Here is a 16,457-nt window from a genome sequence, read left to right as displayed (position 1 = left end):
CGCAATGCACAGATCGCGCATTTTCATAATAATCATCATCATAATTCCTTCACTTTTAAGACAGGGGTGTAATTTGATATATCACGCCCAAGCATTTTGTATTTACATAAATTATATATCATAACTAATACGAGTATGTAGCAATCCTACAATTCTATGTAACATATCAATAAACGAATAAAAAACAATGTTTAAGTATTGCTTTAGCATAAGTTTTTAATATTTAATCGGATACTTTTATGAAAATAATAAAAATGTTTGCTTATTACTTTAAATTATTTATCGAAGTACAGAATCCGTGATTCTAAAGTACAGAACATGAGATAGGGGTCGAAATGTCTTACCCACTAGGGGTCGAAAGGTCATGTAAAAAGGGGTCTGAGAGTCAAGGGGTCTAGAAGTCATCTTAATATCGTAAGGGGTCGAGAAGTCAAGGGGTCTAAATGTCTTACTTGCGTTGCAAAGCCTTTATGAAGCTAGCAACAGTAATTCTTCCAAACTGTACAGTATAGTACCCATAGGTTCAAATAAACTAACAGAAAGGAAGTTCGACAATTTTTTTTTATAATCTACGCAAACTTTTTTTAAGAGTTTAAAAGTTTGATGTTTGATAAAACCCACAGTGCTGGAACAATCAATAAATAAATAAATTATCCCTTTTCGATTGACCAAAATGGTTGCAAGAAAAAACATTATATGAACAAATCACGTTTTAAGTTATTCTTTTTCAAGGCATAAATATGCTGCTAAAGTCATGTCACTATTGTTATGAAGATAAAGGAGATCTTCTTGTAATGTCTACACAGTTTGTCAAACAATTATTTCCTTGATGAGTAACGTTGAAACCTATACATAATAAAACCCTATAACCATATTTTAAACCAGCATCGGCGGGATTAACGCAAATACTTTAGCAACAGAGTCCTAACAGATTATCTTTTAGGTTTCAGTAATGCTTGCATGCTGTATGTTCTATGTATAAAGTATAAACTTAAAATTATCAGAATATTTATGATATAATAATACCAATAACATTGTTATACCTAAACTAAATTTATCTCAGTTTTGATCTCTTTGTACCGGAACATAATAATAATACACATATACGGGCCTCATTTTCAAACACACAGATTTTCTTTGAATAAATACAATAGTTTCTCTAACAGGGTTCAATCCAGAAAGCGTCTCAGATTTTAGTTTGCAATTTTACTAATGAAAATGAGGTTCTCACTGTTATTTGTGTTTGTTATTTTCGTTGGAATATATAGTTATAATTTCTCTGAGGCTAGAGAGCCTGTATGTTCGAAATTTTCATATGAAGAACAGCTTTTAGAGAAAATGATAAGAACTGAAATTAAGGTAGAAACAATGGTGAATGAAAATAAGAAAACTGAGGATAATGTCATCAGTACATTAGGCGACATTAAGCAAACAGTTTCATATTTTACGGACATGTTTGCAGATATGAGAGAAAACATAACGGACGATATGTTAAAGAGAGGCGATGAGCTAGAAAGGAGAGAAGGTAAAAATATGCACGTTGTTTTACATCAAATCTACATATCTTAAAAATAAAATATCTATACCACTACAGTTTTTATAAAATACGAAAACTTGATATCTTTACTTTTTTATAATTCATTGTTTTTTTTTGTTAATTGTGGGACATATATGTCAAGATCAATATCTTTTAATAGTTTGTATTGATTTGTTGCTTTTAAGTGTTAGAAAACAATACAACACAATGTGATTTTTTATATTTTCTGTAATCTTCGTGATTTTCTGTAAACTACGTGATGGATTAACGATACATGTCTTACATTTTTACATCAGAGAAAAATCGAAATTTTAGCGAAAATAGAAAAAGGATACTTAAAAGAAAACTTGTGTGCCAAAAAAACTTGAACTTTGATCGATTAGTCAATAGAACTTTAATACTTTATTACAGACTCGTTCAAGAAATTATTTGAAGAAACAAAAAGCAACCTCACTAGTGATATTGCCGCTAAAAAAGAGGAACTTATTCAACTTCAAGGTATTTAGTCTAGTCAAATTAGCCCGAAAATCAAGCTAACCTAGAACTAATTGCAAAAGTTTTTGTTTTGGTATTTTATGATGGTACCATATCTGCTTGATATTAGGAAAAAAGTTGCACTCTTTTGCTGAAGGGGAAATGTGATAATTCCAGCTTTCAAGTTGACACCCTTAAATTTCAGTTATAAAATCGGCGTAATTTGTTAATTTCCGATGATACTAAAAAAACCACTTCTATATATAAGTTAAACATATTTATTACATGCAAACTTCATACAAACAAATTTTTGTCCATGTTGATACAAAAATTTATGCATTTAAAATTAAAAAAAAAATTGGTCGGCAATTCTATGACAAACTGGTGTCAAATTACCCCACCACTTTATGTTAAAATTTTTAACCAGTCAAATTCCGATATATAAGCAGCAAAATCATCCATTCCATGTATATTTACAGTAAAAACATACATAATAACATATTTATGCATGAAGAAGTACTTTGTAAATTATGTCAACTGTATTCATATGAATTAAAATGGACATACATGTGTATTGTAAATTTTGTTTTAGATAAATGTTGAATAATTCAGGTACACTTTTGTTTAGCTAACATTCGGAACATCCAACGCATTTTGAATAATTTGTTTGTTTCAAGCAAAAAAAAAAGAACAACAAGTAAGTATAATTAAGAGCGAGTAACAATTACCAAAACTACAGATGAAAAATACTATGCCCGGTCTATGGAGAAATTGTAGTATAATTATACATTTAAGTGTCACTTGTTGAAATTTGACATTACACACGGAATAAAACTATATTACAAATGTACAAATGTACCGAAGAGCTACCTAATTTGGCAAGCAACAATGTAGTGATAATAAATATAAAGAACACGAATATACAGGCTGTTTCATTCACAAGAACTACATTTTTGTCACATCGATATGTACACTTAAATCACTTAAAGTATATGGTAGGGTTATTGTCATGCTTGTACTAACACATAACAGTCTACAACATATAAGACCACTTCTATAAATTTGAAATTATCGTTCTGTATGTTAGACAGTATAGTAATACATTTTTATTTACAATAGGTGAACTTTGACATTGACAATTAGAGAAAAAAACAGTCTGTCGCAACACAAGCAAATATAAGAAAGCATTGATAAGTATGTATTCAATATACAATCTAACTCTAAACGCACAATACTATTGTACATTTGGAGTTAGATTGTTTCAACCATTTTACTACATTTATGTTATAGCGCATAGTTTGGTGCTAGTACAAGTTTATTGTTCTGTGATAGACACGAATGTAAAATATTGTGCATAAATTTTAGTATAATTTGACACTGGATAAAAGAGTATAACTACAATACTAAAAAATACTTCATATGGCAAGCAAACAGAGTATTATTATAATTCTTTTGTTTTTATTACAAGCTACATTGTATTTACTTCACGAGGAATATGAGACTGTTCAATATATAGAACATATTTGTCTGCAAAGTTTTATATGATTAACTTAAAGTGAAACCTCTATTGCTTATGTAAAAACAAGATGCCAGATGCATGTACATTGCCAATAATAACACAAAATATGAATACATTTCAATACAAAACAGGTAAAAATTGACAACTAAATTCTAAGAGCATTGTGTCGATACAAGATCTAGTCCTCCATGTCTGCAAAATCAATATCTGAAATGGACCGACAGTTTGAACAGCTAATACAATTACATTCTCCACAACCAACCGAACATTCGAGGTTATGTTTGCGACAGGTACATGTCTAAGAGTGGCTTTTTTGCAATTGCATCTGATATTTAAAAGAAAATCTGGAGCAGCGGGTTGTGTAGATTTTGTGGGTACAAGAGTCCTTCGAGAAGTTCCTATCCCCATTCAGTTGAATCTAATTTATCATTTCCAATCCATGTTTGTGTTTGAAAATATGACGGTATAGAGTGTTGCGCCGCAGCATCAGACGTAGGCGGAATGCTTTGAACTTGAATAACAGATGAACTTGACATGGTTTTACTTACAAATTTGTGAAATCTCAGTCTGTTCAAATTTATCTCCCTAGCTCCATCATATAATATCCTCATGGATTTTTCACCACCTGTAATAATTTCTTCTTTGTTGAAGAATGAAATATTGCAGCATTTTGCCGGAACACTTCATTTTTACACATTATTTTAAGAACTGTCACAATCTAGAGAAAGCGTGCAGGAATGGTAGGAAATAACAAATCTCTATTCCAATCACATTTTGGTGTCTTTTGAATATATATGCCAAACTATTTGGGTTTTCATTGTCTGATCTGTAATATACATTCTTCGAATCTGACGAAAATCCAAAACTGACAACAGTCTGTTTAAAACAACATTTCCCCACAGATTGTTTCTCTCAGAACATTTAAGTTGTTTTGTTTCCTGCATCCTCGGAAACCCATGGTTTTTACCGTATACATGTATCGGTAATAATATTAAATGTAGTAGATACGAAATGTGTACCGTGGGTTCCGACGATGTGTTTCCTGAAAATCAAAACTTCTACCAGGATGAACATCTACGTTTCCCAGATGCAACTTTAGCAGGCTTACCACAGAACGAGCAATTACACTTAAAAGCAAAGTTAGCATTTGATCTTAAAGGTCTTTTAACTTGGTTACACTTAACATTGGAACTATTTGAAATGTTTCTATTGTGAATAAAATCCCTTCTACAGTCTTGGTGCACGATTTGGCCTGTAATTGTTCGTATACTTGTATACTTGAATTCCTCAGATCGCTAGCATGGTTAACACTGTGGCTTCCCTTCTCTCTGAGAGTGACAATTGGGACCCATTCTGGATATCCTGCGCACAAAATACGCACGTTGTAGAATCTGAAAGCATATTTTAAATCTACAGATCTGTATATAAAATTATTTTGTATATGCATTATTTCACAGTAACCATAGTATTATGTAGTGTAAAATATGAATATACATGTATATAACTTATGAAATATGTTATTTTATATATGTTTGTGTATTGATTTTCTTACTATTCAGACCAGTATCGACACATGGGAACATGATGAATGTATAAACCATCTGACATTGGTAAAAACAAAATATACCTGTTGCCATGTTGATATTTACTTGTAGATCCCGAAATCAGAAATGCACAACGGGTCTCTGAAAAAAAATCAGTATAGAAATATTCAGTATAAAATGTGCATTTATTTCAGCCTACCTTAAATAGCTAAGTTATTTCCCTGCATTTAACATACATTAAACCTTTGTCCGAAAACTTAATGGCAAGCATGTGTACATTTACAGAGAAATTGTCATTGAGTTTTTATTAATTTAGTATACAGTAGTCAGTATAAACATACTGAAATGCAACGCCCTTCATATCGTTGTTTGTTCCATCAGCATGGTTTGGTAATGTGGCTTGTATCATCTATAGAAATAAAAGACATATTTTGTGAGAAATTATGTATGAATTTAGCATATATTTATCTTAGCATATTAACTTTGTATTTAAAGGAAACAAGTATATTTTGCATGAACCGATACTCAAATGACATAATCGTTCATTTCATTTTTCCACTTTGATGAATAAAGCGTGACGTCATTTGGCCAATGTTCGGCATTACTTTCCATAGGTGTTAAATGTAGGCAATAACAAAAAATATCCGTACTATGTTATACTTTGCATTTTTAAAATATTAAATCAGTAAGTTATACAATCACAACAGACCGAGGAAGGTGAACATATATGGAATGTATTGTATGTTCCGGGCAATCATGTAGTATGAAAGCTCGGGAGCGATTTTGCAAATTTCCTATGAAGAGCTACTGGTGTGGTCCATTTCACATGATAGCATATTTAAAAAAAGGACAAGTTAAAACAAACATTGTTCATATATTATAGATAGAAATTGTGCATAGATAATACTTAAAGTATGACTCACCTTGATACAAGAGACAGCTGAACATAAAATAATCATCAAATGACCTTTGGTGTGTAAATCATGGATGTTGTATCTGAAATTAAGTATCGATTTTATTTATGTAATACTGTAGTGTAGACAATTTAGGTGATTTTGATACCCTCCTTGTGGAGCCTCAGATATAAGTGTCAATACAATCAGAAATAAACAAACTAGTTTGTTAGTTAGGAGAAGAACCTAGCTGAACTGTGTCAAATTTTAAGGTCTCTAGGTTAGAAATTATGAAATTTGTACGGAAAATTGTTCAAAAAGTGTTCGTTTGATGGTCCCCGACCAGTACAGTAAAATACCATGTTATAATAAAATAATGCATATTCACGACGTATATTATGTCCCGTTTTGTCTTCCGTAGATTAAAAAATCGTGAAATTTGTTCATTTCAAAGTAACAATATAATGTCGAGAATACAAAGTTTTCATGTTGAATATGTCTTATTAACATCGTTTTCTTATAAATATATATATATCGTTCATTTTATGAATATAATAAAATCAAATACTAACATTTACTGGTGATATTGGTTTGCTGTTTATTTCCAAAAATATTTAACATAAAATCGTAGTTATATTTAACTATGGCACTTATTGTGACAGTAAAAAGGCATAAATGATAAAAGTAAATGTAAAATACACGAAACAAACTTACCTTTGCCATCCAAACGCTATTGTTGATGAAAAATGATATTTATTTTTCGAAGGAAGTTTCACGAAATCATATGACAAGTTTTCAACCAGTTAATAACATGGTGTTATGTCCCTTTTTCAGTAGATTATTTTTTATTTGCAAGAGAAAAAAACTTATGTAAAAAAAACATATTTTTAGCACCTCCCCAAATTGTCAGCATTTTTCCAACTGACTCAAGACAATTTTTTAAAATTAATTTAACAAAACTCAATCTTGTTTAAAATATAATATCTTTTTTCTTAACTTTTCTTAAAGAGATTCACGTTTAAGCTCTTTGAAATTATTTTAAAATGTCTACAACAACATATATATTAGTTTGTAACGTATGTTATGTTAAAGTATGACTCACCTTGATACAAGAGACAGCTGAACATAAAATAATCATCAAATGACCTTTGGTGTGTAAATCATGGATGTTGTATCTGAAATTAAGTATCGATTTTATTTATGTAATACTGTAGTGTAGACAATTTAGGTGATTTTGATACCCTCCTTGTGGAGCCTCAGATATAAGTGTCAATACAATCAGAAATAAACAAACTAGTTTGTTAGTTAGGAGAAGAACCTAGCTGAACTGTGTCAAATTTTAAGGTCTCTAGGTTAGAAATTATGAAATTTGTACGGAAAATTGTTCAAAAAGTGTTCGTTTGATGGTCCCCGACCAGTACAGTAAAATACCATGTTATAATAAAATAATGCATATTCACGCTGTATATTATGTCCCGTTTTGTCTTCCGTAGATTAAAAAATCGTGAAATTTGTTCATTTCAAAGTAACAACATAATGTCGAGAATACAAAGTTTTCATGTTATGTTATGTATGCAACATATTACATTTTTATACTTTATATCTGACCAGTTGGTATTTCCAATATTATCATTGTTCTATTTTTAGAACATAAACTACATGTATGTACTAGAAGGTTCTTAACTGTTGTAGAAAACTCATGCATTATATTTAGATAGAAACTTCTGTAATGATCTTTATTGTTGAAGTTGCTAGATTATGATTACTTGAGAACATAATAGACCTTTCTGGAAACTTCTTAGGTAATATATATAAGGAGACATTTTTCATTAATCTTATCTTTAAGTCATCAGTTACCTTTTAAGTCATCAGTGATCTTTTAGAAATCAATAAATTTGGAGTATTATTCAACTTGGAAATTAAGTGATTTATTGGAGCTTGGATTATTAATTATTCTTGTGGATTTTATTGTGGAATTTTTTTTTAAAGTGTTCTTGGATTTAACTTGGATTTAACTGTGCTATTAAAAAAGGATCATTCCAGGATCAGACTAGACATTTGTAATTTTTATTTGGACTTCAGGTATTTGTAAAGATAATTTGTTATTTTATTTTTACTTTAATAATTTTTCTGTAATAAATTTGTTATTGTTACAAGTTTGTTGCTGGCTTTTCTTTCTCGTTACGCCTGGCTCGTAACAGAAATTGGGGGCTCATCCGGGATTGAATATTTCTTTTTGGCTACATTATTGGAAATTATTACCATTTATTCTACATTTTATTATTTACCGTATTTACTCATCTGAGTTGATATCATAGTTGTTCTATTAAGTGTACCTTTTATTTTGAAATTTTTTGAAACACATCACTTTCTTAGTTTAAAACCAGCAGCAAGCAGTCATGTCTTTTAATTTAGAAAAGTTTGTAGCTGACCCTTCCAGGAGGTATTAGATTTGGCTAAGAAAACTGATTTGCTCGATCTTGCAAAAAAGTATAATTTATTAGAAATTAAATCTTCAATGCGTAAACAAGAAATTAAAAATCTTCTGATTCATTATTTTGTGGATGAAGATATTTTTGGAGAAGATGCACTTTCTCAGATTGTTGAAAAGCACTCTGAAATTTCTGAAATAAAGATAAAAGAGCTTGAATTACAATTTAAATTTGAACTAGAAAAAATGCAGTTTGAAAAGAAAGGGAAGAAAAAAAGACAGGGAAGAAAAAGAAAGGGAAAGGCAGTTTGAAAAAGAAAGAGAAGAGAGAAAATTAGAAAAAGAAAGAGAAGAGAGAGAATTTCAGTTAAGAATGAGAGAATTAGAAATCAAAGAGAGAACAAATCAGTTTGAACATAGAATTAAATTCAAAATTTGATGTCACTAAAATATTAGGCTTGTTCCACCTTTCCAAGAAAAAGAAGTTGATAAGTATTTTCTTCATTTTGAAAAGGTTGCTGAAAATTTAAAAATGGCCAATAGAGCACTGGAAATTACTTTTACAGAGCGTCTTAATTGGTAAAGCTCGTGAAATCTATACACAACTTACTGTCGAACAAAGCTCTAATTATGATAATGTAAAAGAATTAATTCTGAAAGGTTATGAGTTAGTACCAGAGGCCTACAGGCAAAAATTCAGAAATTCTAAGAAAGAAATTGGTCAAACCCATGTCGAATTTGCAAGAGAAAAAGAACAACTTTTTGATCGGTGGTGTCTATCTAAGAAAATTAATAAAAATCATGAAAAGCTCAGACAGCTCATGTTAGTTGAAGAGTTTAAACGTTGCATTCACTCTGATGTTAAATCTTTCTTAGATGAAAAACAGGTAGAAACTTTGGAAGAAGCTGCCCGTCTAGCAGATGATTATTCTTTAACCCACAAAATATGAAAAACAAGATCAACAAGGAAAGGCGGCGTTCAATGAACGCAAAGTCTCATTTTTAAATAAAGGGAAGTCCACACCCTCACATTTTAATTCCAAGTTCAGTTCTGGTAATTTATCTGGCTCATCTAGTCAGTCAAATACTCCCAAACCAAAGTCATCTGATGAACATAAAGGTCATAATCCCTTATCTCGTCCTACATGCAATTATTGCAAGAAAACTGGACATCTATATTTCTGATTGCTTTACCTTAAAAAGGAGGCAACAACAACGTGATTGATGCCAAACCCACAGGTCTTACCACTTCAAGGTCTGAACCTCAGTCTTGTATTGATAACAATGCAATTTTGAAGGTCAAAGAACCCAAGTCTGATTCTATAATGGAGATTTATGAACCATTCCTTTCGGAAGGTTCCGTGTCACTTATCGGTGACACTTGCCCACCTACTCCTATTACATTTTAAGAGACACAGGAGCTTCTCAATCTCTTATTTTAGCAGATACACTGCCTTTTTCTGAGAAGACTTCTTCTGGATCTAGTGTTCTTATTCAGGTGTAGAGTGTGTTTTTCTAATGTCCCTCTCCATAATATTTATTTGTCCTCAGATTTGGTAACTGGGCCGGTGGCTGTAGGTATAAGATCTTTCTTACCCTTTAAAGGTGTTCATTTATTGCTAGGAAATGATTGCTGGAGAAAAGGGTAGTGGAACCACTTGTAACTGACACCCCCTTGTGTGGATCAAAACCCTGATCCATTGACGGGAAATTTCCCTGCCCTTTCCCCTTCATGTGCGTTACTCGATTGGGTAAGAACCATTAAGAAAAAATTTTTTTCAATTTGATTAGCTGATATTTTTATAGGTCAGTTTTTTGTTTAATGAAAAAAATTTTTTCTCAACTCCATCTCCTGAACTAAACAATTTTTAAACTGATTTTCTACCCCAAGACAAGATCAAGGGTCATGAACGCTGTAAAGGTCACACTTACCCCGGGAACAAAAAAAATGACCCTGAGTTTTCAGCCCTTTTTTCAAAGGTTTTAGGGGAAATGAAGTTTTACAATCCCTTTTGTTATTATAAAAGAATGGGATTTTAATGAGAAAATGGCGACCGCCCGATGTCCCTGCTGAAGAGGAGTGGACAGTTAATCACCAAATTGTGGTCCCTAAATCATATCGCCAGGAAATATAAGCTTGGCTCATGAAACACCCATGGCAGGTCATTTAGGTGTTAATAAAACCTACCATAAAATTCTCAATCATTTTTATTGCCTGGCCTTAAAGCAGATGTATCTAGGTACTGTAAAATCTTGTCATACTTGTCAGATGGTTGGAAAACCTAATCAGACAATACCTAAAAGCTCATTTACAGCCTATTCCTGCATTTGATGAACCTTTTAGTAGAGTTATTATTGACTGTGTAGGTCCATTACCAAAAACTAAATCAGGTTCTCAGTACTTATTAACTATAATGTGTGCTTCTACACGCTTCCCTGAAGCTATTCCTTTAAGGAATATTAAAGCCAAAACTATTGTCAAGGCTCTTGTGAAGTTTTCACATTTGTTGGTTTACCTAAGTCAGAACAGTCTGATCAAGGGTCAAACTTTATGTCTGGTATTTTCCAGCAGGTCATGCACGAGTTAGGAATTACTCAATATAGGTCTTCAGCCTATCACCCTGAAAGTCAAGGTGCATTAGAAAGATTTCACCAGACTCTGAAAAATATGATTAGGTCATATTGTTTTGACACGGAAAAAGACTGGGATGAAGGCATCCATTATTGTTATTTGCTGTAAGAGAATCTGTTCAGGAATCTCTTGGCTTCAGCCCTTTGAATTAGTATTTGGTCACACTGTCCGAGGACCCTTAAAACTTCTAAAAGAGAAATTCCTGTCTGAAGATGACATATCTTTAAATTTGCTTCAATATGTATCAGATTTTCGAAATAGGTTGACTAATGCATGTGAGTTAGCTAGGCTTAATTTAAAATCAACACAAAGTAAAATGAAATCAAGGTATGATGAGAATGCTCTGGAAAGAAGTTTTAACCCTGGTGATAGAGTACTTGCTCTTTTACCTTATACCTGGAAAACCATTACAGGCAAGATACTTTGGTCCTTATACTATTGAAAAGAAAGTCAGTGACCTTAATTATATTATTAATACCTCCTGGGAGGCGAAAGCAAAAGCAAATGTGTCATATAAATATGTTAAAAGAATATTTTGACAGAGATAGCAAAATTAGTAAACCTATATCTTTTGTAAACTCTGTTCCACAAAATCAATGTTCAATTGAATCTAATAGGTGTGAAAATTTTGAAAAGTCTGATCCTGGTTCAGCGAAGCTTGAAAAACTCTGATATTCTGAAAAATCTGGATGAAAAACTTGCTCACTTAGAACCGTCGAAACGAGATGAACTGAAACAGCTTATTTATGAATATGAACACTTATTTCCTGATATTCCCACACGAACTGACAAAATACATCATGACGTCATTCTTGAAAACTCTGAACCAATAAAACAACATCCATATCGAACAAATCCTGTAAAACAAAAGTACCTAAGACAAGAAGTTCAGTATTTATTGGATAATGACTTTATTGAACCAAGTCAAAGCAGTTACAGCTCTCCATGTATTCTTGTACCGAAATCAAATGGAACATATAGAATGTGTACAGATTATCGTAAAGTGAACTCTGTAACAAAAACTGATTCATTTCCTATACCAAGAATTGATGACTGTATTGACAAAATTGGAAAAGCAAAGTATGTAACAAAGTTTGATCTTCTAAAAGGATTCTGGCAAGTTCCACTTACTGATAGAGCTAAAGAAATATCAGCCTTTGTAACACCAGACGGCTTGTATCAATATAAAGTTATGCCATTTGGTATGAAAAACTCACCAGCAACTTTTCAGAGGCTAATAAACATGGTAATATCTGGTCTACACGGATGTGACGCATACATTGATGACGCAATCATCTATTCTGATGAATGGGAGGAACATCTCAAAACTATACGAGCATTCTTCGACCGACTTAGTGATGCTAAATTGACAGTTAATCTTGCAAAAAGTGAATTTTGTCATGCGATTTTAACATTTTTAGGACATGTAGTGGGACAGGGTAAAGTAAAACCAATAAAAGCTAAGGTCAAAGCTATCTCTGAATTTCCTGTGCCAACTTGTAAAAGACAACTGATGCGATTTCTTGGTATGGCAGGGTATTATCGTAAATTTTGTAATAATTTTTCGGTTATTGCAGAACCATTGACAAATTTGCTAAAGAAAAGAAACAAATTCATTTGGAATGACAAGTGTCAAATGGCATTTGACAGCCTTAAAGCCATACTTAAGAGTGCACCAGTTCTCTTGGCACCAGATTTTAAAAAAATCTTTAAGTTAGCTGTAGATGCTAGTGACATAGGTGCTGGAAGTGTATTGATCCAAGAAGACAACAATGGTGTTGACCATCCTGTTTGTTACTTTTCTAAAAAGTTTAAATGAACATCAGAAAAATTACTCTACTATAGAGAAAGAGTGCCTTGCTCTTATTCTTGCTATTCAGCATTTTGAAGTTTATCTAACTTCTTCAAAGTTGCCTGTTGTTGTCTTTAGTGATCACAACCCCTCACTTTCTTGCATAAACTTAAAAACAAAAATCAAAGGTTGTTGAGGTGGAGCTTATTTTTGCAAGAATATAGAGTCTTGACATTAGACACATTAAAGGGAAAGATAATTTGATCCCTGATGCACTTTCACGTGTCTAAAACTGTTATTTGCAGTATTTTAAATTTAACATTTATATGATATGATTGATTATTTTTTTTGTTGTTGTTTGCTATTGTTTGTAATAGCATTTATATGATATGATTGGTTATTTTTTTTGTTGTTGTTTGCTATTGTTTGTAATACACATATATATGAATGTATAAAATTGTTTTACATTTCTCCTATGTTATTTGTAAGTTACATTGTTTGAATTTATGTAAAAGAAATATTCATTTCATTCATATTTCTTTTTTTTTGAAGAGGGGAAGTGTTATGTATGCAACATATTACATGTATATACTTTATATCTGACCAGTTGGTATTTCCAATATTATCATTGTTCTATTTTTAGAACATAAACTACATGTATGTACTAGAAGGTTCTTAACTGTTGTAGAAAACTCATGCATTATATTTAGATAGAAACTTCTGGAATGATCTTTATTGTTGAAGTTGCTAGATTATGATTACTTGAGAACATAATAGACCTTTCTGGAAACTTCTTAGGTAATATATATAAGGAGACATTTTTCATTAATCTTATCTTTAAGTCATCAGTTACCTTTTAAGTCATCAGTGATCTTTTAGAAATCAATATATTTGGAGTATTATTCAACTTGGAAATTAAGTGATTTATTGGAGCTTGGATTATTAATTATTCTTGTGGATTTTATTGTGGGAATTTTTTCTAAAGTGTTCTTGGATTTAACTTGGATTTAACTGTGCTATTAAAAAAGGATCATTCCAGGATCAGACTAGACATTTGTAATTTTTATTTGGACTTCAGGTATTTGTAAAGATAATTTGTTATTTTATTTTTACTTTAATAATTTTTCTGTAATAAATTTGTTATTGTTACAAGTTTGTTGCTGGCTTTTCTTTCTCGTTACGCCTGGCTCGTAACAGTTAAATATGTCTTATTAACATCGTTTTCTTATAAATATATATATATCGTTCATTTTATGAATATAATAAAATCAAATACTAACATTTACTGGTGATATTGGTTTGCTGTTTATTTCCAAAAATATTTAACATAAAATCGTAGTTATATTTAACTATGGCACTTATTTGACAGTAAAAGGCATAAATGATAAAAGTAAATGTAAAATACACGAAACAAACTTACCTTGCCATCCAAACGCTATTGTTGATGAAAAATGATATTTATTTTTCGAAGGAAGTTTCACGAAATCATATATTGACAAGTTTTCAATGACGCGCGTGCCTACGTAAAATTGTTACGTCATAGGAAAAAACTGCGTGTATGGTGTACAGTTCGGGTCTTAAAATATAAAGTTAAAATTCGTGAACTTTGAACGCTTGTAAAAAAAGTTGTGCACAGAATTATACGTGCAACTTTTTTTCTGACATATACATATACCAGACCTATTCAATGAACAAAGATTCAAAACTTTTGCAATTAGTTCTGGGTCATATTTTATTTTTACTAGACTAATTGTTATCTACTCTATTTCTTTTCTAAAATTGTGTTTGATTCATAGCTATCTTTGTAGCAAATTTAATTGTCGCTGACTTGGTCCATGCATTCTCTTTGTGTATCACTTGGGCTATGACATACAGCAAACAAGATTGATCTTATTTGTTACTCCAAATGTAAATTTGTAGCTCTTATTAAACATTCAAATGATTTCATTTAAATTTACATATTCTATTTGGGCGTCCGTGGCCGAGTGTTTAAGGTCGTTGACTTCAAATCACTTGCTCGTCACCGCTGTGGGTTCGAGTCCAGAGATGAACTTTGGATTCTTTCATGTGAGGAAGCTATCCAGCTAGCTTACGGAACGTCGGTGGTTCTACTCAGGTGCCTGTTCGTGCCTAGGGGCACCTGAGGTCTTCCTCCACCAGTAAAGCTGGAACGTCGCGATATGACCTATACTGTGTCGATGTGACGTCACCCCCCCAAAAGAAAAACAAAAACACAAAAAACAAACATATTCTATTTTTGAATTATTTCCATTTACATTCTTATTTATTTCCTTTTGCATGTACGCTCATCACATATTGGCTGATATAAATATAATGGTTTGTCATTTGCGTAGGCACTGCGATTTAGATATTGAAATATTTGACGTGCCAAGGATTATATGTAAAAACGCATTAATTCAAATAAATTTTTAACATGAGAATTGACTATCCTTGATTACCATAAACTAGAATTTTAGATATGACAATGGATTGTAAAAAATAAACCGAAAACGACTTGTTTTACAAAATATAACATTAATGAAAGTATATAAATTTTCTGATATATTTTTTTTTATTTCTTTACTCAGAAAAACTTGCTCAACCCCCAGTCGCATTCTACGCACACCACTTGAAAGACATGTTTCTTGATACAACGGATGAGATTCTCATATTCGGGAAGACATTCACTAACGAGGGAACTGGTTACGACACGTCTACGGGATTGTTCACGGCACCTGTTGGAGGACTGTACAAGTTTGATGTTCATATATGTACTATACATAATAAATATGCATATCTTGGCCTGGTGTTGGATGGTAACGTTATAGCATTACATGCACACTATGGTGATGCTAGTCATGGTTGTGGTTCAGTTGGAGCAATAATAAGAGTTAGGTCAGGAGAAAAGGTTTGGGTTAAAGCAACAACGTATCATTCTAGTTACCAGCTTCATCAAGACTCACTAAGGATGAACACATTTAGTGGAGTACTTGTCAATTACTGAGTTATAAATAAATTAATACACATTGACGGAAGTAAAATCGGACTTCAGTGTTATAAACTGGCATTAAAAGTAAACTTTTTGATGTAAATTGCTTCAATACATTTTTGAGACTATTAGAAACATATTGTTTTGTGAAATAAGTCGAAAATTGACGATTTATCCATAACGGTCTATATGTTATAAAAAATATTATTCATATAATGCTTTAGTTTGCATATTGTTAATATTAGTTAGTATCTTAAAGGCAAAAAAAGGCTTATATCAATTTATTATAGCAAAAAAAAGAGAACTTTATGTTTATGTAGGTTTTGCTTGTATGTATTATTTAGCAATTACAGTTCTATGTCCATGAAAACAATTAATATATACTAGTTACGTTATATCAATGGCAAAAAATTGGTTATAATCACTAATAATGTAAATATTTTCGTATTAACATTTTGACAAATAAAACAATGGAAAGATATATTATGCTCAATTATGCTCAAGTTTGATATTTCAGAATATTGATATTTGCTAAACGGCCTCTGTGTAATTTTTATAACATGTTAAAAACGCTACACATTATAGTTAAACACATCATGAAGGCATAGTGTAATTTGTATTATATCTGCAATATAATTACTTTACT

At 31.5% G+C, this 16,457-nt stretch overlaps 1 protein-coding gene across 1 annotated transcript; it reads left to right on the top strand.

The window, feature by feature from the left end:
- Nucleotides 1–1,181: 1,181 nt before the first annotated feature.
- LOC132729094 (heavy metal-binding protein HIP-like) lies at nt 1,182–15,826 on the top strand. The gene is made up of 3 exons (XM_060714836.1): nt 1,182–1,525; nt 1,949–2,035; nt 15,411–15,826. The coding sequence occupies exons 1-3, from the start codon at nt 1,213–1,215 to the stop codon at nt 15,824–15,826; spliced, it is 816 nt and encodes a 271-aa protein (XP_060570819.1). The 5' UTR covers nt 1,182–1,212.
- The last annotated feature ends 631 nt before the right edge of the window (nt 15,827–16,457 follow it).

Source organism: Ruditapes philippinarum, unplaced genomic scaffold (genome assembly GCF_026571515.1).
Source record: "Ruditapes philippinarum isolate M1 unplaced genomic scaffold, ASM2657151v2 ctg11195_1_1_1_1, whole genome shotgun sequence".
NCBI classification, from domain to species: Eukaryota; Metazoa; Mollusca; class Bivalvia; order Venerida; family Veneridae; genus Ruditapes; species Ruditapes philippinarum.
This window is presented reverse-complemented; position numbering and strand designations above follow the sequence as displayed.

What these genes read in the sequence shown, in the direction of transcription:
- LOC132729094 (XM_060714836.1), top strand. Translation starts at nt 1,213, where the DNA reads ATGAAAATGAGGTTCTCACTGTTATTTGTGTTTGTTATTTTCGTTGGA. An exon ending in TGAGCTAGAAAGGAGAGAAG is followed by an intron (nt 1,526 to 1,948) that starts GTAAAAATATGC and finishes ACTTTATTACAG; the next exon opens with ACTCGTTCAAGAAATTATTT. An exon ending in GGAACTTATTCAACTTCAAG is followed by an intron (nt 2,036 to 15,410) that starts GTATTTAGTCTA and finishes TTCTTTACTCAG; the next exon opens with AAAAACTTGCTCAACCCCCA.